Raw genomic sequence first — 27,832 nt, forward strand, 5'->3', positions numbered from 1 at the left:
GGGCCAAGTTTGTATGCTTGATTCTGGCTGAGGTAGTAAATTTTTGAGGACTAGTCAAAAATCTTGGAAAGTTATTGTTATTAAGGTATTTAGTGTATTCAAAGCAATTTATCAAGAACAAATTAACCTGCAATTTCACAAATAAGCTTGTTTAACAGTCTGTTATGACAGCTGTCAGATAATGCAAACTTCATGGCAATTCATACAAAATAGGAAGAACAATTTCAGTCAATGTTCCCCATACTCTTTTGTTTCTAATGGTTATGGACAAAACTGTAGAGGAGACAAAGGAAGCATACGGGATCAGGGAGATGAAGATATTACTATTTGCAGACCATTTTGTGGTCAGGGGAACAAGTAGCAAAGAACTACAAGAACAACTTGATGCACTGAACAAGAAAATTGAAAACATACCTGCCAACTTTCAAAAAGAGAAATCTGGAAGATCCTTAAACGGAATTTTTTTAGCAACACGCGCATGGGTAACAGTCTTGAGACATAATGAAAAAGGATGGCAAGGGGGGGTTATAAAAAAATACTAATACAAGTCAAATACAGCAGAACCTCGATGCACCGTTCCCGGAAATGTCGTTTTCCCGTATTCATCGTTGAATTTATTTGGTCCCAAAAATATTCCATATAAACCAATGTTAAATTTCTCCCACATCTATCGTTTCTCGAACTATTGTTTTATCATATCGATCATTAAAAAATTATTTGTCCTCGGTCACAATTTTCCCGCATTGATCGATCGTACATAAGAAAAATATACGCAAACGTTTTTTTAATTTAGAGGGACTGCTCAATACTCTTAGCATATAATAGTGCCATAGCGGCAACCTGTTATGCGAGAATGTATGAGCGATTCGGAGTTGCTACCCCTGAACAAGGATCTTGTAGGCTGGAGTGCTGTGCGCAGGTCATTCACGCACAACCTCACTACGAGCTTCCTGGTGCCAACGCTTCTCCTCGGCCCACTAACTGACCCCTAAAAGTATTGTTATTTACAAGAATTAAAACGTAGACAGCGTAAAACTCAAATTTGCCACCATTTTCTGTGTTGGTATAGGCTGGCTAGGGCTGCCAACTTCATTGAAAAAAAAAAGAAGAGAAAATCGCGCAGTGTGCCAGATACGTTTAAATTAGTCACAGGGTGATTAATTGCGTCGTACCTTGGGGAGTGTGTGGGATGCTAGAGGCCTGTTGACTGCACTGTTGCCCTCCACATGATAGTCTTGTTACAAGCCGGACCTAACCAAACCAAACCAATAATCTTTTATCATAGCCTAGTCTAGTAACTAGTTCCTAAGTTGGCAGCTTCGCACAAGCGCTGTGACATCGTTCGAGACGCGCTGCATTGAATTTCTAACCTCTGTGACATTGTCTGAGCTGAGCTGCGGTAGCCACGCCGTGGTGGGTATCTAATCTATCGTTCGCAAAGGGTCTACGGAATCTTTTCCTAAATACAGGTTATCACCGTAATATCCACATATATCTTTAATTTGCAATAAGAGAACTGAACTTAAAGATATTCAGTTATTACAAAATGTGTAGAGAGGTTCAAAACGAAATGGCGTAAAAATCACGCTTTTTGTTTTCATCTCGTAGGCCTATATCATGGTTGCAATATTTTAATACCGGTATGTATAGTATGAGCTAAATGGTTAGAACGTGTTGGCCTTTGGTTCAAGGGGTCTCGATTGGGTCGAGGATTTGAACTTTCCTTGGTTAATTCCAACGATACGGAGGATGCCTGTTTGCCGAATTAAACATCAGAATTCATCTTAGGTAGGGCCGCATTTTCATATGCGCGTAGATCGCCTATCATGCGACAACTCGAAAGACCTGCACACGGCTCCGGAGGCCATGTGCCATTATTGTTGTTGTTTTTATAATAATATATTTACATAACAAAAAATGTCCCAATACAGTACCCGTATTTTATTATTTTGCTTCCCCCCTTTTTTTTATGTTGCCCACATTTACAGTTTTTCCACATCCGTCATTTTCCCCCTGCCCCCTGAAAAATGATGCATCGAGGTTTTACTGCATATTTTATAATCACCCCAGAAATTAAATACTTACACAAAGTTACATCTTGATGAGTGCTCAATTATTTTCACTTAACACTGGGAACACTTTCCGTTATCGTATAAAACAAGGAAATTAAGCAGAATATGCCTCCCGAAAAGATTGATAATATCATTTCTTAGTTTAACCGTTAGGAATAATAATTTTTTAACAGTATTAATCGATGTAACATTCTCCATACCTCTAAATTATGATAAATCGGCAATCAAAGTCAATATCTTTTCCATAGAGAAGTATGCATTTCTACCACAAAAACTTAGGCCGCCAGCACCACGTGTCGAGCTATGAAACTACTCCGATTACAGTGCGTGGACCAGGTTGTCAAGGCCAATAAGGAGCTTGGTACAGCGACGCATCAAGTTGGCCGTGCCCTGGAATAGGTATTATAGCATTTTAGTTCAGCTGTTTACCTGACAAAGCATGGCTTCAAAGGTAAGATGTAATGTGTATTTTTTAAAATCAAGAATGTGTTTGCATAGTTAATTATACTTTGAATCCTGGTTCTGTAAGAGTTAGTTGTTCTTGTGAAACTTATTCTTTTGAAATCAACAAAATTAGCCAATAGCCTTGTTCAAAAGCATATGTTACACATGTGTAACAATGGGCAATAATGGTTGTCAAGTAGTTTGTGACAGACGATAGGCTGGATCTCGTTGTAGAAGAGACTAATCACTGCAGCACACAGAAGGTAGGCATGTACAAATAAGGAAGAACTGGAAAGACTTCTAGGAATATTCTGAGGATGGGACTCCGCCAAATGCCCAGAGTTCTTAGTTACTGGGAAGTCAATTTAGCCTATCCACTGGTGTCCAAAACCATACCCAATAACAGAGTTGAAAAAAACTTGTTTAAAGTTCTCTGCATTTGAAAAATAATTTGACTGTGACAGACAACGAACAGAATGACAATTGAATCGCTCCATGCTGAAAGGGCCTTAGTCCAAAATAGTTAATTGTTGGGGAAAAAAATAATTTACAAACCAGTATATCACCCAAAACACATGAAAAACGTGTGCATGAAGTAGTTTATAAAGCAGTTACGAACTATGCAAGAGTATTTAATTTTTCGATTACATAATTCCCATTTACGGGCTTTAAAAGTCGGTGGACTATGGCCCTTTCTGCATAAATCAAAAACATTTATACAAAAAAAGATGATGAATTAATGTCATTATTTATACAACATACTTATCAGATACACACTTTACAGTTCTTATTAATCGCTATGGGCACCCAACTGTCCTAAATATGAGAGAAAATATAACATTCTTACTATTGTCTTAGTTGCTGTTTTCTCTTCCTTGCAGCGAAATGAAGTAGGCCAGAGAAGAATTTCTTCACAGAAATTCTTGTATTGATGAGGAACGTATGGAAGTGCCTTTCTGGTATCATTCATTTTAGGTAGTTTTATTGGAATTTTATTCTTATGAGCACGGATCACTGGAAACTTAATGTCTGAAAAACGTTTGCCTAGTTGCCTCAAAGGAAAGGTATGCCTTACACAGCTATCAATAAATGGTGAAGTAACTACTATACTGGGATATTGTGCTTCACAAACAAGCTAAGATTGTGCAGCTATTGCAAAATTCATTTTCTGGTCCCTTGCTAGTAATCGGCTTTCCATTCAAATTATGTCCTCCTTGTAGTACTGGGACCACCAATTTTTGAAGTCTAGTATGTCCTCCACATCAACTTCAATAACTTCAAACTTTTATGGCTTGCATAAAGAAATGCATTCAGTAATTTGATGAACAGTATATAGCCGATCAATTTTATCTAGATAACGTTAATCAATGCAAAATCCCTGTGTCATGGCACAAAAGAATGGTTGCGCACAGGGAAATACTGAACTATTCTCCTGAATCGACCAGTGTCAGTAAGAGCTAACAGCATTCTAGTTAGTGTGTGGTTTTTATTTTGTGCACCACAATTGTCTGCGTACAAATGAAGCTCGTCAACTGTTGAAGGAACGTAGGTATTCAGGTAGTGGTATAAAAAAGTGCAAACATCGTTTGGTCCCTTTTTTGCCTGACTTTCGTGGTATAGAAATATTACACATTTTCCAGTTTTCATATCATGAACACAAAATACAGACACAGTTAGTTTTCTCGAATAGAACATATCCTGGACTGGGATTTTGGGAAGACATATATTTTGCAAATAGTCAAAGGCAATTGCACAAACATTTGATTTGTTTTTATTTTCTGAGTCAACTTCAGACTTAATAGCATTATAAAGATTTTTAATCCTTCAAACATGGATAATTAATTCTGCTGATGAATTTCTCTTTGCTGTATCACTAATGTGAGGGCTTTTCATTTTTAATTTTAGCTTCTCACAAGTGCTACATACGTCCACTTGCGGACGTTTAAACTTTAAAGTGAAATTCTTTGAAATAATTATAAAAGGAAATGAAGCCAACTTTCACAGTAGGATTTTTATCTTTGAACATCTTGAACATAGTTTTAATGTTCAACTTTACATCAAGATACTTCACTTCTTTTTCCGCAACGGTGGGTCGATTTTGTAGGAAAATATTAAATGTGTTCCTTGTTGTAACCAAGGTTGAAGTTTACAAAACACAACTTTTATTGCTTCACTTTATGATATTTACACAAATAACTGAAATTTATCTTGAAGCAAAAAAGGAATATTGAATCTTGAGAAAAGTCTGTCTTTATACAATATGTACAGGTTTGCAGTCTTTATATACACTTCTATCTTGAAAAGATAGTCTTTGTGAATTGACACGTTGATAGTCGAGAACTATCTGGCACACTAACATAAATGTTCATGAGAGTCCTTGTTTGTTGAAGTGCCTGAATTCCTAAAAAGCAAGTTCAATTGATTGAAGAAATTCCACCTAGCGAAACTAAGGGAGCTTGCATAGATTAGGGAATGAAAATGGCTTGTAAAAGAATTACGGAACATAGGCAGCGGAAACAGGTAAGGGAGCGGTGACCAGAGGTGAAACCTCGTACTGCCAGAAATTCAGTCCACCTGGTCGAAGCACATTTTCAAGAGGAGTAGCCTCCGTGCTCGACGTAGGGTGTATTCTGGAGCTGGACACCGGGGCAAGTGGGCAAGTGAGTAGGCAGGGAGCTCCTATTTATAGTACACTCGATGGTCAGGCACGCGCACTGAGGGCTGCGCGTCGAAGCTAGCAGAATGATACACAGGCGCGCTTGCAGCTGGCTGGTGGAGCGAGAAAGGGAGCGCCGGACATACAACATTCCTCACGAGACATTTAACTCCACCCAACAAGGTATTTGGGGGTGGATTCTTACCTCACAAATCCTTTGGAAAAATACCATGCACTTTTAGTCCTTTATTTCTCTTAACTCTCTTCTCTGATATGGCATAAAGAGATAGAAAAGCTTTCATGCATACCCGAGTGCTCATGGTGCCAACATACACAAAATACGGATAGCTGTGCAAGTTGAGTCCGGTGTTTTGTTTCCTTCCTTGGACAACGTCTTTTAACAGGATTAATATCAATCAAACCTTGCAAGAATGTGTCCTGTAGATCTTTGGAGTCCAGTGAGTAAAACCGTGTGAAGATCTCTTCTTGTTCTTCAGGTGAAATCTTCGAAAAGCAATTATTTCGGCACCTAAAAGAGAGATTTTTTTGTGTGTACATAGCATGAGAAGACTAACGAAATTACATAAAATTCAAAATAAAAGCAATATTTTAGGGAAGAATTATGGATATGAGTGACAAACTTTCCATTGACGATAAAAACAAAATTCTGAAAACACGTCAATCCAACCTGCACAGAAAGTTTAATATGGTTTACGTGTTACACAGTAGTAACAGAGTTTATACCAAGTATAATATAAAAATAGGCTTATATTATCAAGAAACAGTTTGTATACGAAAATAATATTCACCTGCAAGGATGTCCTATGACTTTCTTCGAAACGTTGTTTCCCTTGTAGTTGGTATATTCAGTTCCTTCAACTCGCGCCTTTTTAGTTATAGTTATTTTGTATGCATGTATGTTCTTTTGCTTCCTTCCTACATCTTCCATAATTCTGGACTTGAATGATTCTGTGATGTGTAAAGCGGTATGCAATTACAGAATATTTAACACTAGAAACAACTTCAATTAAATGAGCACGTGTAGCTCATCAGCTGTGTTGAAAAAACAGTTGCTGTTGCAAGTATCTCTGAGCTTCCGATAGATAGCAGCATCAGCGTTTTAAGGAGAATGAGCTGGTGTCCGTGACTGAAGCCTCTTCTCCTTAAATCCTTCTGATTGACTCCTGATTGACAGTGAGGCCGGAGTGAAGCCCCTTCTCCATGTAAACATGCATTTAGGAGTGTAGAACATGACTCTAGTAAGTCTATTTTCATAAAAAATTGGACTGAGGCCCTTTCTGCATGAAGCGATTCAATTATGGAAACTTAGACCCTGGTAGGAAAAATTTAGGGGATAATTCCTTGTTTAATAATGTGTGGGTTTTTTTCTTTCTTTTTTTTACAGGTATGTTATAGTGTAATACTTATATTTAACTTGTGTGTTTGACAGACTGGAAAGCTTTTACGTTACATTTATACTTCCTTTGTGGACTAAGCTCCTTAATAAATGTCAAGATCTAATTCTCAGCAGCTTATGAAATAGAACAGAATGAAACTTACTCTTCTACATTCATAAGATCCATGTTGTCTATTAAAAAATCAACAGCATTTAGTTGTTCTTGGGTTGGTTTGTTGTTTTCAGTTGTAAGTGATGGAAAAATAAACTCCCGAATATCTTCAGAATAAGGCAGTTCCACATATACAAGGCACTGAAAGCAAACAGATAATCGTTAGTCAAAATTTCCTGTAAGAGATTTCTTATGACTTACTTCACACAATTAAGAACTGAAAGCCTTCACAGTTGTATATCATGGGAGCATCATCAGTAATATAAGTGTGTTTCTTTAGGCTACACAAGCTTTATTTATTGCAGCTGTTCCAATTTCTGTTTCCCTCATGTTTAAGAACCGTTTCTACTAAACTTGAACTGACATAAAGAAATTTAATATCTATATTACAACCAACGGAGAAGAGTTGTTGGGAATGTGTTGGCCATGTGTTTAACTTGTATGTAAAGCTTCCAAAGACACTGAAGATCACTTTTCTTTCTTTTCCACTCCCAATTACAATATGCAAGAGGAATACTGCAACAGCATGAGTGAGACCTAGTGCATTGCACTACAGTCTAACAACACAATTATAAACAAAAAAGGAGATTGTTCTGATTGTCCAAAAAAGCTGCTGGTGCAGACAATGTACAGTAATAGGGCAAGTAATAGGGAAGGTTTGGCATTTATTAACATTGCAAAAATGATCATAATGCAAAAAAACAGATTTTTCCTTACACTTATCTGCCATGTTCACACCATCCTGATGTTCAAAGGCAGTGATGAATTAAACCCATTGAAATGGAGACTTGCTACCATGTGTTCTATATGGAGGTATGAAATGAGAAGGCCTTTGATGCACGACTGAGATATTTCATCATCAGTGAGAGGTACATAAACAAAGGAGCTTCCCCAAAAATTGTGATGCTAAACAATTCAAGATATGCAGAGCAATTGGGAGTACCCATTAGAAAAAGACTTAAAGTGATCTAATGGTTGGTACTTTCACCACAACAACTAAAACTAACGGGCCTTTATCAAGGCCAACATCTGTAGTTATGTCCATAAACATGGAAGGACTATCCAACCAGAAAGGAATCTATTAGCACACCTGCTCAGTCAATATAACTATGATCCCATTGCTGTACGAGAAGGATGACCACCGAGAATCAAAGGTATGAGACTTCAGGAAAGGTCACATAATAAATAATGTAATGCCATATTCTTTAATCTACTCTTAAACATCACATCTGCTGTTTTAACAGAGAAAAATAACATAAAAACCAGTCGAAAAAACACATTTCTCTGCGATAAGCCCAATGAAGAGAATTTTGTGTTTAAGGAGCCTTCCAATTTCAAGTGGCATAATATCAACCTGATAATGGCTGATTTGAACTTTCGTGGAACTGCATGGAGATCTACAGATGAAAATGGTCAGAGCTAGAAAACTGGTCTGAAAATAATGGACTCAGACTAGTTCACGACCTGAAACAACTATCGTCATTTAACAATGACCGATAGAGAATACCATCCTGACTTTACCTTTGTTAACAACAAACTAGCCGCGATGTGCACCAAAACTGTTGACAAGGCTATTCTCCATTTGCAGCAGTGAACCTTAATATGCAGAATCAAACCAATTGTTAAACCAGAATGTGTAGCTTTCCAACGTAGGTTAAATTTCAAGAAAGCAAACTGGCCTAAATTCAGCTCTGAACTTGATGGAATACAACCAGAGAATTATGGTACCTTTACTTCCATAGTGGGCCCAGGAGATGACGTGGGGAAATTGCTTCGAATACTTTGAGACTTTGGCAAAAAAAATTGGACGTGATATGCGATTATAAGAACTCAGCAAGAGAGTTCTCTCAATCTTTGTCACCTCAATTCTCCCACTTCCTACCTACGCATGGTGCCCCTGTTAAGCCGAGCAACTCAGTGGAAGGTTGGGTAACCAACCCTAGCGGGAAACTGAGTCGATAAGCAGATAGGTTTTGGAGGTCAATGGAAGGCAACGGGTAATCACCACTGTAATTTTCCCATGGTGTTACTTAATCTTAAATTAGCTTCTGGAGTAAGTTCCCTATTCGGATCTTCAGAGGGAACAGGATTGCGAGAAGCCTCACAAAGAGATCATCATTGCAAATTGTCCTTGCACAGGATTAAGAAGCTTGCAACATGGAATGTTTGTGGCCTATTACAGGCAGGAAAGCTTGCAATTATTGAAAGAGAAATGCACTTACATGATTTGGGCATACTAGGATTCAGTGAGACACAATGAAAAGGATGTGGTCATTTCATTACCAACAGAGAGAATACAGTGTACTTTTCAGGGTGTGAGAAGTAAAGCCAGAGTGGTGATGCTGTAGTTGTTTCAAAGAGACTACCCAATGTCGTCTTCGGATATGAATCCATTTCTGATAGGATCATCTTCATTAAGTTTAACGCTTCTCCTTGTAAAATCAATCTGGTTCAGGTTTATGCTCCTACGTCAGCAGCATCTGAGGACAAGATTAACGAATTTTATGAGCTAATAGAAAATACCAAACAAGGAAATGTCAATAATCAAAGGCGATTTCAATACTAAGGTAGGAGACACTGACAAAGAGAGCCACATAAGGTCTGTGATTGGACACTATACCCTGGGTGAGAGAAATGAATGAGGTGAGCGCTTATTGGAATTCTGTGTCAACAATGATTTTTGTTATTTGTAATACACTCTTCCAGCATTATCCAAGATGTACGTATACGCAGGTTTCTCCAGGTAATAGGCCCAGAAATCAGATTGATTTCATCCTGGTACAACATTGGAGGACTTCCATTTTAGACTGTAAGACCTTCCCTGGAGCAGACTGTGGCAGTGATCATATTATGCTCGCCATGAAAATGAGAATCAAACTCAAATTGATCAAGAAGTTAACAGTTGTAAGGGCTCATATTAGTGATCAGAAAACCCTCCAAGAATTTGGAGACAACATAAGATCAAAGCTACATGAATTTAATAAAGATGGGAATGAATCAGTCTTGCAAACATGGGATAAAATGAAAGAGATCATTTCCTCATCTATTCCTAATCCAGATACTAGACCTTCAAATGCGAAACACGTCTGGATTTCACACACCACATTATTGCTAATTGAAGAGAGAAGTAATTTGAGAAACGAGGTATATACCAAGGAGGACAACGATAAATACAAGACACTTTGCTGTGAAATACAGCGTAATTGCACATCTGACAGGACACACTTTCTCAATAGTGTATGGGAGGAAATAGAAGAACATCAGAACCAGATATATGACCTCTACATAAACCTGCACAGCATTACCTGAGAATTTAAACTACGCACATGGGTAATAAATGATGAACAGAGCAATATCATCGGAGATAAAATGGAAGCTGTAGAAAGGTGGAAACAATACTGCAAAAAACTATATTATAAAGAAAATAACATATTAAATCAGGAAATAATGAAACAACCTCAATTGAAACCTGATATTTTGTTCAGCGAAATAGAGAATGCGATTAAACATTTGAAGAATAACAAATAAATCCCCAGGTATCAATGGTGTTCCAGGAGAAATGCTTAGAGATGGGAGAGAAAGGCATCAAAATATTGCACTCATTATGCAACAAGGTTTGGAGAATAGGGGTGTGACCAAAAGACTGGATAAGTTCTATCTTAAATCCACTGCACAAGAAAGGGTCTGTTAGAGACTGCTCTAGCTACCGAACCATAGCACTTGTATCCCATGCAAGCAAAGTCCTACTACACATACTGAATCGATGCTTGAAGCCCTTCTTACAATCTCCGATATCCCTGGAACAAGCAGGTTTTTTGGAAGGTAAAGGTACACAAGAGCAAATTCTGAACATTTTCTAAATCACTTTCTTGATTTGGTTTTCAGTAACTCCAGTTCCATTGAAGTAAAATCTAGTAATGAAAGCATTGCCCCCCTTGATAGACACCACCCAGCATTAGAGATTTCTTTACCTATGAAATGAAACGTCGTATGGCTTTTAGTGCCGGGATATCCCAGGACGGGTTCGGCTCGCCAGGTGCAGGTCTGTCTATTTGACTCCCGTAGGCGACCTGCACGTCGTGATGAGGATGAAATGATGATGAAGACAACACATACAACCAACCCCCATGCCATTGGAATTAACCAATTAAGGTTAAAATCCCTGACCCGGCCGGGAATCGAACCCAGGACCCTCTGAACCGAAGGCCAGTATGCTGAACGTTCAGCCAACGAGTCTCTTTACCTATAAATGAGCTATACAATTCCTTGCCTGCTGATAGTTTTTATTTTGACTTTTTAAATGGTGACTATAATGGACTAAATTATTATCTGTCACAGTTCAGCTGGGAGGAGATGTTTCAAAATGTATCAAATGATAAAGCAGTAGAAATCTTCTATTCAGTACTACATTATGGCATGGAACTTTACATCCCTATAAGGAATTTTAAGACTCCCAAATTCCCAAAGTGGTTTAATCATAAATTGAAGTCCCTGATTATTGAAAAGAAGAAAGCACACAAGCGATACAAAATATCAGGTCTCAATAGTGATTATCAGCATTTCTCAAAATTAAGAAATGAATGCAAGTCTGAATCTAAATCTTGCTATATAATGTATGTCTCCAACTGTGAACGAAGTATTACTTCCAATCCACAGAAATTCTGGCAATATCTAAGTTCTAAAAGGTCATGTAATAATATTCCTTCAACAATGCATCTTAATGAAGTTACAGCCGATACTGGAGAAAATATTGTCAGTCTTTTTGCTAACCACTTTTCATCCGTTTATTCTTCTTATCAGAATAGTAGTAGTATGTCATATGATTATCCTTTCTCTGTCAATCTATCAGTTATAAACATTAGTAAGGCAGAAATTTACAACAAACTGATATCTCTGGAATTAAAGAAAACTGCTGGACCTGGTGGTGTTTCAACGTACCTGCTCAAGTACTGCTCATTTATTTTATGTGAAGCACTCTTTTATCTGTTCAACTTATCATTAAACCAAGGCGTTTTTCCAGTGGAATGGAAGAAAGGATTTGTTAGTCCAGTTTGCAAAAATGGTGATAAAACTGACATAAAACAATATAGACCAGTTATAATTTCTTCTCATATTTCCAAAATGTTTGACTCAATAATTCTTGACAAAATCACACCTCTCTTTAGAAACATCATCATTGATGAGCAACATGGATTCTTTTCAGGACGGTCAACCTGTAGCAATCTTCTTTTATTCTATCAGTTCCTCTTGGATGCAATAGAGAACCACTCCCAAGTGGACTGCATTTATACAGACTTCTCAAAAGCTTTTGACACTGTCGACCACGATATCTTGCTGCAAAAACTAACAGGCTACGGAATTAATGGGCCTCTCTTCTCATGGTTTGAATCGTATCTTAAAAATTGCCTGCAGATTGTTAAAATAAAGAATCATTTTTCTGCACCTATTATTGTTACCAGTGGAGTTCCTCAAGGGTCTCACCTTGCGCCCTTACTTTTTACTCTCTACATCAGGGCCTCTCAAACGCCCAAAATCTCACGCGTGCAGAGCGAGGCGCAAGAGCTCTGTGCACTGTGCATCGGTGCCGCTCGGTATGGCTCGGATCAACGCTTCGTCTCTGGGCTACTCGGCTATGCTCGGCTCTACTCGGCTCAACTCAGCCAGGATTTGGAGCGCTACGGCGCAAGTGGGGGAGAGGGAGACAGGCGGAGCGAGCGAGACAGACGTGGGGAAAGAGAGAGACAGCGCTATTGCTCCAAATCGAGGAGTGGGGGTCTGCACTCTGGTCAACCAAGCGAAGTCGTCTTTTGCACCGTGCACAGTGCATGCACCACGCGCATGCACCCTGAGAGGCCCTGCTCTACATAAATAACATTAAAAATATACTTAAGAATTCTAAAATTGCTTTTGTTTGCTGACGATGCAAAATTTTTTATGGAAATTAATTGTCCACTTGATTGTTTAAAACTTCAAGAAGATTTACATCATCTGGAAAAGTATTGCATTCAAAATGGGTTGAAACTTAATCATGAGAAATGTAAAATAATATAGTTTTTTAAAAACAAGAAGAAAATATCATTTCAGTACAAATTTAGTAATAACAACATTCTAACTCCTGTTTCACAAGTTAATGACCTTGGTGTTTTATTCAGTTATAACCTATCGTTTAATGAACATATTGAAAATATTTGTAAGAAAGCATTTCAAAGATTGGGTTGCATTACTAGATATTCTAGAGAATTTTCAAACTTAGCTACCTATCGATTGCTGTATGTGTCTACGGTACGCCCTATACTAGAATACTGTACACCTGTTTGGAATCCTTCTCATCAGACCTCTATCCATAGATTAGATTCAGTATAACATAAATTTCTTCGTTTATATTCATTTAGAGCAGGATTCTCATATGATAATGTTGATTATACATCCTTACAACAGTCCTTAAATATGCATAGCCTGTCACAACGCCGTGAATTATTGGATACACTCTTCATTTTTAAATTGCTTCATTCTTTGGTGAATTGTCCACAACTCCTTGCAAAAATTAACGTACATGTACCAGACAGACGCACAAGGTTCAAGAATACATTGTCTACAAATTGGCATAGAACTAACTACGCGTTCAATGGGCCAATTGAACGAATGTCAAGATCTCTAAACAAACTGGATATTGATATATTTAACTGCTCATTGTCAAAATTGAGAAATCACTTATATAATCTCCAAATTTGACTATTACTTTCCTGTGATTACTTGTAATATAACCTGTGTATATATCTGTACATATTTTTCTACTTATACTCCATTGAACTTTCTTTTTAGTGTGTTTTGTTTTGTTTATTCTTCTCTACTGTTATGTAAAATGGTATTACCGTTAATAAAGTATTATTATGAGGCAAATAACTGAAAAATGTCGTGAGTTCTGTGTTCCTGCTTTTATCTGCTTTGTAGATTACAAATAGGCTTTTGACTGTGTTGAGTGGGACAAACTATGGAAAGTACACAGTTCAAAAAAATTAGGGGAACACGTTTTGAACGTATTCCATGCTCCACAAAACAACACCTCACACCCAGGTATATTACCAACTAAACCTTTATTCTTTATTGTTGAAGTATACAAAAGAACATTGATGGATTCGTGTTCATTTTCAGAACACAAATGGAAATGTCCAAACAGGGCCGAAAACAAAGTGATAACAGTCCTCCAGGGTGAATTTTTAACACAGGTCGAGAGCTTCAGTATGGTGTATGTCTTCCACGAGCATTTATCACAGCTTGGCACCTACGTGGCATGCTCCATATAAGTCGACGGAGGTCACGTTTTAGAATCAGGTCCCATTCTTCAATGACAGCCTGTTCAAGGTCTTGGAGAGTCTGTGGTGGAACAGGACGCTCACGAACACTTCTGTCAAGCCTATCCCACACATGCTCGATGGGATTAAGGTCGGGACTCACTGCTGGCCATTCCATCTCTTGAATGTCCAGTTCGCGTGCTACATGAGCCCTGGCATTGTCGTGCACGAGTACGAATTCAGGGCCAACATCGTATGCAGCAACCAATACATGCTGTAGCAGTATCTGCTCGATGTACCCTGGAGTGGTAAGATTACCACAGATGACGACAAGATCCGTACGGCTATCAATACTGATGCCACCCCACACCATCATAGAACCTTGTCGGTCGCCTTCCTGGACAATATTTGGCATGTAATGCTCACCACAGCGCCGTCTCCATACACGTTGATGTTCATCACGCTGTGCCAGGGAAAATCTGGACTCGTCTGTGAACAATGCAGGTTTCCATTGGTGAAGTTGTCAGTTGACGTGGGTATGGGCAAACAGAAGGCGAGCTGTGTGATGTTGCTGCGTTCGAACAGGATGTCTGGGTCGTAAGGATACTTCTCTTAACCTGTTCCTTAATGTCTGGTCAGACATCGTGACTCCAGTGACCTTCCTGAGGTCTTGTTGCAGTTCTCTGGTAGTTGCAGAACGATGCCGCAATGCACAGATGGTCAGATGTCTGTCATCCTGTGGGGTTGTCATGCGTACACGACCTTGTCCAACCCTCCTTGTGAACTGGCCTGTGTCACTGTAAGGATTCTACAAGCGTTGAATAATTGACGGAGACACATTGAGATCCATAGCAACACGATGAAACGTCCATCCTTCCTGGATCAAAGTGATGGCCGTTGCGACTTGAACCTCATTAAGATGTTTCATGGAATTTGCTGGTTTACATACAATGTACTCAAATGCCCGCAGTAGTCTGTTTACCTCACAATGACACGCGGACGCACCGCTATTCACTTTGTTTTGATAGGTCACCTGACAGTTTAATGTATGGCTGCTGGCTACGACTACAGATGGAGTATAATTTTGATTTAACATACCCTGAGTAGCTAACGTCTCAAGGTATGCTGTACAACCATTGGAACCCCATCTACCAAATTAACGTTCACATACCAGAAGTTACAAAACATGTTCCCCTAAATTTTTTGAACTGTGTATTAGATGAATTTGGTGTTCCAGCACATCTCGTATCACTGCTGAAAGGCCTCTTTGACAGTAACTTGGTGACCGTAAAGGTGGATGGTGGTACCTTAGCCTTTTGCAGTGTATTCAAAAGTGTAAGACAAGGCTGTGTATTGTGTATTATCTCCCCAGCTATATAATATCTATGCTGGGCACATCATGAGGAGAGCGCTTGATGGCTGGTCTGGTGGTACCTCAATTGCTGGATGAAAAATCAACAACTTGTGTTTTGCTGATGACACCACACTCATTGCAAGTAGTGAATATCCAAAATCATGAAGAGTCGATTGGCTGAAGCACTATTTTCCATGTTCTTTAATGGTTGTGAGACATGGACTGTCAAGACTAAGGACAAAGACAACATCGATGTTGGCATAGAATGCTACGTGTAGCTTGGACTGCAAGGAGAACAAATGAGTCCATCATTAAAGAGCTTAAGATAGTGAAATGTCTCTCTACATGTGTCAGTGAAAGAATACTTCAGTTCCTTGGACATATCTTAAAGAGGGATGGAGACAACCAAAGCCTATCACAGGAGGTAGACCAGTAGAAGGATAGCAAGCAGGTGGCTAGATCAGGCTAGGAAGATAACTGGCCTTCCTCTTCAGAACGTCCTAAGAAAAGCTGAAGATCGAGTTGGATGGCGACACTTTGTGAAGCATGTAACTCTTCAGAGACAAAACAATGGGGTCATGATACTCAGCAATGAGTAATACGACTGATGATAACTTCAATAGTGAAAAAAAAAAAAAAAAAAAAAAAAAAAAAAAAAAAAAAAAAAAAAAAAAAAAAAAAAAAAACAAAAAAAAACAAAAAAAAACCATCCAAGGGACTGCAGTGCAGAGCAGAGCAGACTATATCCCACACCTTTCTGATATACTGGATATACTGCATCTCTTTTGGATACTTAACATAACTTGTATGAGATGGACCTCTTCTCTGAGGAAACGGTGGAAGCTGGACAAGCACTGATGACATCTCTCAGTCAAACACGCTCAAACAGGGGGAATATCTAACCACTAAAATTACTATGAAATAGTCGACAAGCATGGAACCTCCTTAAGAACCTCAGTGGAGATCCAGCTAATCCTCCTCTTAAGTCAGATTACAAACCAACTGAACTAAAAATGGAAAGACTTCAAAATCTAAGTAAAAAATTGAAAACTGAAATGGTGCATCGAAGAACAGATTGATTTCTTCAAGAACTATTTTTACAATGGAAGAATTTGAGAAAGTTATCGTCAGTATGAAATCAAACAAGGAAGCTGGACTGGATAATATGAGTGGAATAAATAACGCAATTTGAACCAGCTACACTGGTTACTTTCACTGATCAACAACTGTACCTTCCAGTTGAATATGGAGAAGAAATCTGAAAATAGCGGACTCAGTCTAGTCCACGACCTGGGAAGACTCCTGATAGCCCAAAGAACTTACAATCGGTCTCACTCTTAAGTCACATCTATAAACTGCTGGGGAGAATGATTCTCAACACAATATCTGATTCTATCATTAGCAAACTTAGGTGGCTTCCACACTGCAGGTGGAGCGGAGAGTGAACGAACTGGGCAAGACCAAGCGAGACTGAGCCTAGCAAGTGCATATTCACACTTTAAAACAGTTTGTTCAAGAACTGGGGCATCGGTATGTCTCTACCACAGCCGTTGTTTTATTGCTCCTAGATAGTCCATGACGGGAAATTGGTAGAAAAATGAGACATTATTGGGTCCACAACTTATCACGAGAACTACAGATAATTTCATACGTTATATGAGGATATTCGGAATGATGCAGAACGTTTCTGAAGATAATTCCGAATGAGTACCAACACGTTTGATTACATACTTCAGGCTACACGTGCTACCATATCCAAACAGAATATGACCTTTCAAAGAGCCAAAAGTCCAGAGGAAAGGCTAATGTAGCAAGGTAATGCAGATGAGATACACAGTAATACAGCAACACATTTGACTTGCAATTCAAGATTGTGCAATGGACCCTCGTACATGGAAGGGAAACTGGCTAACGAAAACACCCTCAAAACAAACCAGTTTAACAAACTAGTTTGTTTCAACTTGCTTGGCTCGGCCATGCTTGTGTCAGTTTCGACTCGCTCGTCTTTCACTTTGAATTGCTCTGCGCTGCTACATGCGTTTGTTTCAGTGGTGGACTTGGTTTGGCTCGGACACACTCTGCTCTGCCTGCACTGTGAAAGCTGTCTTAGATGAGGCAAGTTGAGCTGTGGACAAATTCTTAACCTTACACAGTACATGGATGGCTTTCAGGGCAAATGCACTACTGGTATAGCCTTCACAGATTTGACTGCTGCTTACAACACTGTTAATCATAAACTACCTTGTACGATTTATGAACTGGCTAAGAACTTCAGGTTGACCCCACTAATAGGAATGTTCCTCGAGAATGAGTTCTCAAAATATGTGGTCAGTAGCAATATTCTATAAGATAAGTGACAATGGAGACCCTTTCATTACACCACAACAGGTTTAGTCCTTCTCAGGCTGACCTGGAAACAGGTGGAATTATTTTCTCGGAGACTGCAAATTATTTTCGTTAATTGAGAGAGGCATTCAGAAGAATTGAGAGTGTCTTAGATGTAAGAGGCCGACATTGTCAAAGGCTTTACTTATGTCGAGGAAAATCAGGGTTACGTCATGCTTTCCAAGTTTAGTGTGTTGAAGGATGGATCTAAGAATGGCAGTGTTGATGAGACAACCATGTGACCTAGTGAAACCTCTCTGATGCTCACTTAATTGCACAAAGAGCCTGAAAAACCCTCTCAATAATACGCTGTGATACAGAACATATAGCTATGGGTCTCCAATTTGACAGATTTAACTCGTCTCCTCCTTTGAACAGCAAGGCTGTACAAGCCTGATGGAAAAGTGTTGGAACAAACCTGGTATTTAACATTATTGTAGCAATTTTTGTAATTATGATAGATATCAAGTTGTCCTTGACTGCTTGGACTACAACACTGTCAGGACCGGGGGCTGTGTTGACTGCTATTTTATTTGTCGCACTAGTTACCTCTTCCTTGCTTATCATTGTCTCGTAAGATTCGCTGAGTGTTATCCGCTGTGCTCCATTCATGCAGTCCAGATACTCCTCCCGTACGCAATTATTAGGAATGGGGAAGATGGAAGAGAAATGGTCATCAATATCTTGAACACTTAAATTGCAAGCTGATATTTGTTTGCTGAGAACTATCTTATAGCTTTTCCCCTTTGGTTGTAGTAGAGAAATGGCATTTCTTTGTATCTGTATTTATTGCGCCTCTTCTCTCAGTTCCTTATGGTTGCACATTCTGGGTTAAATTGATTTTTAAAGATCTTTGAATTACAGCATCACGTTTAGCCCTCCTGGCTTTAAAGCATTTTGTGGTGGGGTGTTTGGAAGCTGGGGACAGGAATTCGGCAAATCCATTTATAACTGTATTGAAATGGAGTATAAATTATAAAAGCTCACATTCCATTGTGTAAGACCTTGTGTCCATGGGACCGTGTTCATTCACTGGATCTGCTTCTTGCAGGTGAGAGTCTGGTATCTTTTCACATTGTATACTTCCAGTGTTTAGTTCCGGAGCATGGCTTCTAGCAGGCTGTCTGGATGCAATACTTTTGTCTATACACCTCTGGATAAGTCCAGCTCATATGTGTACTGACCCTGAGATATCGCTTTTCACAATGCGGACAGGGAGATTGGTTAATACCAGTACATACAATGATAAAAGGCCTAACTGTGTCATTGATCTTCACGGATCCTACAGTAGTTTGTGTTAAGAACTGAGCCATGGTGGTTATGGTCAGTTATGGTGCCTAGTATTGAATAATTGAAAATAATTTGGTTAGTCCCTATTATATAAAGCCAGAAGGCTGGCTGACTCACTCACTCACTCACTCACTCACTCACTCACTGACATTAATGTTTACCCACTTCCAGTTGATATAGGAACTTGAAATTCGGCAGTCTTATAGCTATTAGTCTGTAGCCCTAGGAAAAATTCCAAAAAGTTCAATTTTTAACCCCCCACCAGTTATTAATTTATCTAAGGCATCTTTAAATGAGGATAAAACTATTTTAGCTAATGGCTCCAAGCATAATTGGCCTAATCTCAAAACACTTAACATAGCCGCCACTTTAGTAATAGAATCCGAGCTAGCCATTAACAAAGTGCCATTAGAAAAACAAGACGAGCTAAGAATTGATATAAAAAGGAAGCTGGGCAATATTCGTACTCTATACCTGCCAACTTTTGGAAATCAAAAATAGGAAGATTTTATAATTCTTGGATTTCATTACATATATTGCGCCATGGTCTAGGTGAAAAAAAGGACACGATAAAAGACATACATATCTACAGTTACAATGTGAATTGACCATTAAATTTAAAATCTCAAACTAAGAAAACATAACAACGGTTACAAGTAAATGTACCGGTACCTAATCATTCTTATTTATGACACATACGAATAATATTTATATCACACCGACACACACAACAAAATGTATAATAGTTTCCTTTATTAGATGGTAAAATGAACGGAAATTTATAGGCATCTCTGAACACTTGGAGATAAGGTTTGTTATATTTTTTGGCCACAATGTGAAGAGAAAATACCAGTAACTGTCATCGACACAACTCCGTGAAATACATTCAACTCATTAAAATTATGCACTGAAATACACTAAACTACCACATACAAAACAATTCAGTAAGTCTCATACATTATTAACATAAGACTTTGACAGGGGTGGAAAGCACAGAAACGCAAGAAAAACAAGTGGCCTACAACTCCAACGAAACTACGCACAGAAACGATGTTAACAGCGCGCGAACCACACAATAACAAACTCATTCTTTCAACCCGATTAACTGAGTTGCTTTCGCGTACTAGCCTCTCTTGCTTGTAGGATGATTGCTGCCCTGAATCCTCAGGTGTAAAGCATACACACTGCTGTGGTGAGCCGGGTAGCAAGATACACTCGCGCGAAATAAAGCATCAAATAATTACACTTGAAAATGAGGTTGCATGAATTACATAAGCACATAAGAATGTATCCTTTATCCTAGAGGAAGAGTATTGACCGTACTGGAGGTTACATTGGTCAAAAATAGGAAAAAGTAAGAATAAATTGGAAAATTGGAAGACGAGTGAAAAAACGGAAAGTTTCCGGGTAAATCGGAAGAGGTGGCAGGTATGTTACGCCTAGAAATAAAAACATCCCTTTTAACTATAGTAATAGCAAGGACTCAATTGCCAAACAAGAACATATATTTGCACTCAAAAAGAAGATAAACGACAATCATCACTAAAGCAGACAAGGGTAATACAACTGTCGTAATGGACAAAGTTGAGTATACCGTATTTACGCGAATAATCCACGCACCCTAACTTTAGGTAGGCTTATTTTGAAAAAAAGAAATGCCAACTTTGATGCAGAAAATCGCATCCCAATTTCGTGCCTCAAATTTTCTTTTAAATGTGCAGGTATTATTTGCGTAAATACGGGTATTTACGCGAATAATACCTGCCACTGAATAATCCTGCACCCTAAATTTAGGAAGGCTGATTTTGAAAAAAAATGCCAACATTGACGCAAATAAAACCTGCACCCCAGTTTCGTGCCCCAATTTAAAAAAAAAAAATGTGTGGGCATTCTCGCGTAAATACGGTATTAGAAAAACAAAGGAATTCTTTACAGATAGTGCTTTCTCCATAGTAAAAAAAAGACTCCACTCAAAAAATTAAACAATTATTCAAACAGACCTTAAAGAATACTTCCTACCTTTTCACAGATCATGAAAAAACAAAGTTAATAAACGTGAACCCAGGTCTGCCCCCTGCAAAAGCACTCCCAAAGATTCACAAGACCGGTGTTTCCATTCGCCCGATCATCAATTTTAGACCTAGCCCTTCATACAAAACATTGCAATTCATCCAGAAGTTTCTAAAGAAAAATTACCGATTTTTATCTAATAAATGTATTAGAAACACTACAGAACTAATAGATACACTGAAAATGTTTGAGATCCAACCCAATCGTTCTCTTCACTCGTTTGATATTGTGAATATGTATCCCAGCATACAGACTTCAAAATTATTCCCTATCATCAAAAATAATTTAGGTAAGCACAGTCATTTAAGCAAACTAGAAATCCAGGATTTCATTTCTATTTTAAAATTGGTTGTAAACAATATTTTGATAACACCATCTATTAACGTTAAAAATTAAATAATTGAAAAAGAGGTTCAACCTATTCAATACATAGGAAAGAAATGTAGTGATTACATTCTTATTTAATAGTAACTATAAATGGGACCGGTTTCGACCCTAGTCCAGGTCATCGTCAGCCGTAAAAACATGTAAAACAATGCATATGAAACAGAAAAAGAAAAAGATTAAGTGAACTCTGGATCGGTATAAGATGAAAACATAAATTAACGATGGGGGTAGAAATTGTGAGTCACTTAAAAGAAAACAGTACGTAATATTAAGAATGGTAGTATGGCACACGCAATGATAGGCGAAGTCTCACAATGTTTATGAATATTGGAGAACGGTCAAATGGGTCAGTTTCCACACTCTGTCAGGCACAAAGTCACAACACTATCAAATAATATATGAAGATCATAAATAACTTGAAGTCGCAGACGAATAGATTTGTAGAAGCAAACCGCCAGCTCCCGGTGATCAGCGCGGCACATTCAAGGTCATGCGCTGCGGTCTCGAACGCCAAAGTAGAATGGAGAATATCCTGGAGGTCCAGTATTTGTCTCGGTTGCGGGAAGTTAAGTATGTATATATAGAAATATACAACGCAAATCAGTATAATTGAATGAGTACTTGTGCTCCTGCTAAGTTCTTGGAAAACAGTTGACTTGAAAAAACAAGTACTCATTCAATTATACTGATTTGCGTTGTATATTTCTATATATACATACTTCCCGCAACCGAGACAAATACTGGACCTCCAGGATATTCTCCATTCTACTTTGGCGTTCGAGACCGCAGCGCATGACCTTGAATGTGCCGCGCTGATCACCGGGAGCTGGCGGTTTGCTTCTACAAATCTATTCGTCTGCGACTTCAAGTTATTTATGATCTTCATATATTATTTGATAGTGTTGTGACTTTGTGCCTGACAGAGTGTGGAAACTGACCCATTTGACCGTTCTCCAATATTCATAAACATTGTGAGACTTTATGTTTTCATCTTATACCGATCCAGAGTTCACTTAATCTTTTTCTTTTTCTGTTTCATATGCATTGTTTTACATGTTTTTACGGCTGACGATGACCTGGACTAGGGTCGAAACTGGTCCCATTTATAGTTACTATTAAATAAGAATGTAATCACTACATTTCTTTCCTATGTATTGAATAGGTTGAACCTCTTTTTCAATTATTTAATTTTTAACGTTAATACTTTCAATACGGAACAATGAAAATTTTTATCTTTAAACACCATCTATTAGCAAGACAGTTTGGCAATAGGCTTGCCTGTCTCTGGCATCTTGGTGGAGATTTATCTGGATTTTTTTAGATGAATCACACCAAAATTGACAAAAATTTTGCCAATATCCCATTTTGGGCGAGATATGTGGACGATACTTTAGTAATTATGGACAAAAAAAAAAAACAGTTGCTGCTTCCACTCTTCTCAGTCTTAACAACATTGATCCTCACATAGGTTTATGCTTGAATCCGAAAATGATAAAACAATAAATTTTTTAGATTTGACCATTTTCAGACACCCAACCTCCTTAACCTACAAGATCTTCAGAAAACCCACACAAACAGCTTCTACTATATGCCACGACTCCTTACATCTGCAGGCTCATACACGTGCAACTTACAATAGCCTGGTTTATCGAGTCTTTAAGGTACCTATGTCTTAGAAAGACCTACAAAATGAACTGAACATTATTCGCATAATCACTAAATTCAACAGTTACAGTAATTTTCTCATAGAAAAAATAATTAACAAATACAAGCATCATCCTATGACCACACTAAAGAAAGAAAAACCCAACGCCTCCTCATTTTCTACTTTTACCTTTAATAAAGAAGTTTATAAAGTCACCAATATCTTCAAGAAATACAACATAAAAATAGCTTTTAAAACCAACAATAAAAATACTGAAATCCCACACAACTCCACATCAGTGAACAAATCTAACAGTTTCTCAAAATCAGGAGTTTATAGATTCAAATGTAATAGTTGCAATTCTTCGTATGTGAGGCATACCGGGTGAAGTTTCAACATTACAGTGCAACCTTGGATTGCGAGCATAATTCATTCTGGAAATATGCTTGTAATCCAAAGCACTTGGATATCAAAGCAAGTTTTCCCACACGAAACAATTGAAACGCCGATGATTCGTCCACAACACAAAGATATTTATTCGGATACCATTTCTAAATCAAAATATAACGTAAAACAAATTAAAGTACACTTTACCTTGCAATAGAGTCATTGCTGGTGTGAGGGAGACGAGAGATGACATGAGAAGAGTTACTGTGTAGCACGAATTTCACTAACGGAATCACTACTATCTGTTGGCTCACGGGAATTGTTTTCTTTTTGTGCAACTTTAACGAGGAACCTGTCCAATGACTGTTGCTTTTGCCTCTTTTTTGAGGATTTCATGAAAATGTGACATTGCAATGTCATTGAACTGATTCATCGCTTGTACTGCTACAGCTTTATTCGGGTTGTGTTTTTCTACAAAATTTTGCACTGTTTCCCACATTTTGCACTTCTCCCAAATTTCAGTTGAAGTGAGAGATTCCACTGACTTTTCCTCCTCCTCTTCCCTGGACGAGATCTCCTCCATAACCTGCTCCTGTTGTTCGTGATGCACGTCCATCAGTTCGTTGGTGGTCAATTACTGGCTTTCTTCTACCTGCTCTTAAATGTCCACGTCATTCACCTCCAGCCACAGTCTTCCCTAAGGACACAATTTCATCGACAATCGGCGGCTCATTGTCACCAACAATCTCCTCATAACCACGTCCAAGAACACAGTCAGGCCACAGCTTTCCCCAAGTGTAAGTGAGAGTTCTCTTGGTGACTCCATCCCAGGCTTTTTAGATGATCTTCAGGCAGTTCACGATGGGGAAATGATTTCTCCCAAACTCTTGGAGGGTAAGGTTTGTTCCTTCGATCACTTCGAAGCATTGCTGAAATAGTGCTTTGGTGTATAGCTTCTTGAAGTTCGAAATGACTTGCTGATCCATAGGCTGGAGTAGTGGAGTAGTGTTGGCAGGAAGGAACTTAACCTTAACGAACTTGAATTCCTCCAGTAAGTCATCCTCAAGGCCTCAGGGCCTGGAGGATAAGCAGGAGCATTGTCCATAATCAGCAAGACTTTGAGCAGCAGATTATTTTCTGAAAGGTATTTCTTCACTACAGGACCAAAGACCTCGTTCATCCATTCAACAAACCAACAGGGGAGGGGAAAACGCAGGCACACGTGACACTCGTATTGCAGAATCTCACTCGCTTATCAAGTTACAATTTATTTAAAATATTTGCTCGTCTTGCAAAACACTCGTACACCAAGTTACTCGCATTCAGAGATTTCACTAAATATATTATTTATTCTTCTTCTTCTTCATAGTACCATATCAGGTCCCTCTGACGTTGGCGATCACTGTGGCGAATGCAGTGAAAAGGTAGGAAGTATTTCTTTAAGGTCTCTTTGAGTAATCAAATTTTTTGAGTGGAGTCTTTTTTGACTATGGAGAAAGCACTATCTGTAAAGAATTCCTTTGTTTTTCTAATATACTCAATTTTGTCCATTACGACAGTTGTATTACCCTTGTCTGCTTTAGTGACGATTGTCTTTTATCTTCTTTTTGAGTGCAAATATACGTTTTTGTTCGCCAATTGAGTCGTTTCTATTACTATAGTTAAAAGGGATGTTTTTATTTTTTATTTATTTTTAGAACATATAAATGCTTTAAAATATAACAAAATCTCAGCAGTTGGACAACATATGTATGATTACAAACACAGTTTCACTAACACAGAACAGGACACGGAAATCCTTGACATAATAAACAAAGGACCTCTCCTCAACATAACAGAAAATTGTTTCGTACATTTGGATCAGTACTTCAACTCAAACTATAACCCCAATGATATTTAAGAGAAACCCAATAGTTTATTTGACCTTCACATGAACATTAAAAAAAAAATGTTAAGTCAATAAATCAAAGCTCGATCTTTCATTCCATTCGTAGTAACTTTCCGCAGCAATTACCCCTATTCCCTCACCCCTGCCTTAAGTTTGCCCCTCCTCCTCCCCTTTCCCGTCCCCGCTCTTTCTCCACTCCTTACTCCACCTCCCTTCCTATCTTCACTCACACTTCTTTCCATGTCAGCCCTCATTGCCTGTTAAGCTCCTCATTTCGCTGCACAAGGTGAGTCATATACTACTTATGCCTTTCATTCAGCCCCTGGTCTTTAGATGTCCTTGAACTGATTTGGTTCTCATTTATCAGGCCAACTGGTTCGGCATTGAACTATGAACTCTTACCACCTATGGCTTAGAACCGGTTTGACCATCATATGCAACCTTCGCCACGCAAGAAACACTTCAACACCAGCTTCAATGGCATCATCGAATTTTAACTTTATTCATATTCTGTACACAATTGCATTCCACATGTGTTATTTATCATAACATTGATTGAATTCAATTCTCTTCAGCATCAAGAATAATTACCTAAAAACATTTTAATGGCTTTCAAGTGCCCCAATCTAATGTATAATATGCGTGGCCAAGTTTTTACATTACTGTGACCATTCCTCACAGACAATTTAAATCTTTTTAATTGATCAGTTTAATCCACACATGTTTTATGTTATGAGCTTGTACATTGTTTTTGGACTTTCTAATACCTTGTATAATTTGTGCCATTGGTTGATGATGACCCCGACCTGGAGTCAAAACTAGTACCATGTATAAACAACTTGCATTACAGAACATTTTGTATTGAAAAGGTGGAACCAATACAATATAATTAATTTTTAATGCAATCAAATTTCGGGTGCACTAGAAAATTGAAATTTATCAAAATTATGACTGTTACCCTGTAACCGATGGAGACATTCCAAAAAGTTCCAATATTTATCTTTTATCTCAGAAAAATATTGAAATTTTGCAGAAAACTTAACGATGGTGCTGACCTCCGTTTCGAGGTACACTGTGGCTAAATGGTAATTCCTATTAAAAAAAGGATAACCCTTTCCATTGCAAGAGACTATCCTCATTTTTTCCGCATTGAGAGTCTGTTAAAAGGAGAACAACAATAAAACTTTTGATTTCAACCTATTCAATACAGTAAAAGAAATTTATTTTAAAATTTATTTTACAATTTCCACCTATTTAATACATTAAAAGCAATTTATTTTAAAATATATTTTACAATTGCTTTTAATGTATTTAACAGGTGGAAATGAAAGTTTTATTGTTCTCCTTTTAACCCTTTCCAATCGCAAAATGAAGAAATCTATAACATTGGTCCCATAATTTGTCGTATCCCGACATCTTCTGCCTTAGATTGAGCCTCATTTTTCAATTTTGGTTCAATTTTGTTTCTTTTCCATACATTATATTACTTCTTGAAACCCTTGTAAGATAGGTAGAATCAAGAAATTGGGCATGCCCCTTGCCACATCTGTTGGCCATATGTAAACCAAGTTTCATAATTCTAGCTGCGGTACATGTATGGGGAAACAAAAGGAATATGTGGAAACTGTAGTGCAATTTCAGCCTAATCTAAGTTTCTAAAGCCATCTAAGGTGCAGCCGATAGAGATGCGACAAAACGTCAAAGAACCAGAATTGTAGGCCAATTCACTGTTGATACGCCTGCCAAGCTTGAAGACTGTAGCTGTCTGCTAGGTTGGCAAAAATATTTTTTCAACTTGTGAAAAGCGTATGAATTTTTTTTTTTTGCTAGGGGCTTTACGTCGCACCGACACAGATAGGTCTTATGGCGACGATGGGATAGGAAAGGCTTAGGAGTTGGAAGGAAGCGGACGTGGCCTTAATTAAGGTACAGCCCCAGCATTTGCCTGGTGAGAAAATTGGAAACCACAGAAAACCATTTTCAGGGCTGTCGATAGTGGGATTCGAACCTACTATCTCCTGGATGCAAGCTTACAGCCGCACGCCTCTACGCGCATGGCCAACTCGCCTGGTCGTATGAAATTTGACATAGGTTGAAATATTCACCACTATCTATGTAGTCCAGTCAAGATGTACATCCGTGCTTGCAAAAGGTCCAGTCGTTCTGAATTTTTTATATGTTGTTAGGACCTAAACCAATATTTAAAAACCCGATTTGCAATTTCCAAAGTGCTGTGTGAGCGGTGGTGTACCCAAAAAACCATGAAATTTTTGGACTTTAAGGTTTTGCTCAATATCTCAGTGAAGGAAGGGTTTGACCAGTATCGTCACTCTATATACTTTTAAAATAGACTAAATTTGTTACAATTTGAGACCAGGTGTAGCTCCATACAGC

General features: G+C 38.3%; 1 protein-coding gene across 1 annotated transcript in view; it reads right to left on the reverse strand.

Moving 5' to 3' along the window:
* Positions 1-27,832, reverse strand: part of Ku80 — a 222,945-nt gene that overhangs the window by 59,763 nt on the left and 135,350 nt on the right. Inside the window, exon 10 of the mRNA XM_067153029.2 lies at positions 6,733-6,881. Within this exon, the coding sequence (XP_067009130.2) occupies positions 6,733-6,881 (149 nt within the window). The remainder of the gene's footprint in view (positions 1-6,732; positions 6,882-27,832) is intronic.

The sequence above is a fragment of the Anabrus simplex genome, chromosome 8, assembly GCF_040414725.1.
Source record: "Anabrus simplex isolate iqAnaSimp1 chromosome 8, ASM4041472v1, whole genome shotgun sequence".
NCBI classification, from domain to species: domain Eukaryota; kingdom Metazoa; phylum Arthropoda; class Insecta; order Orthoptera; family Tettigoniidae; genus Anabrus; species Anabrus simplex.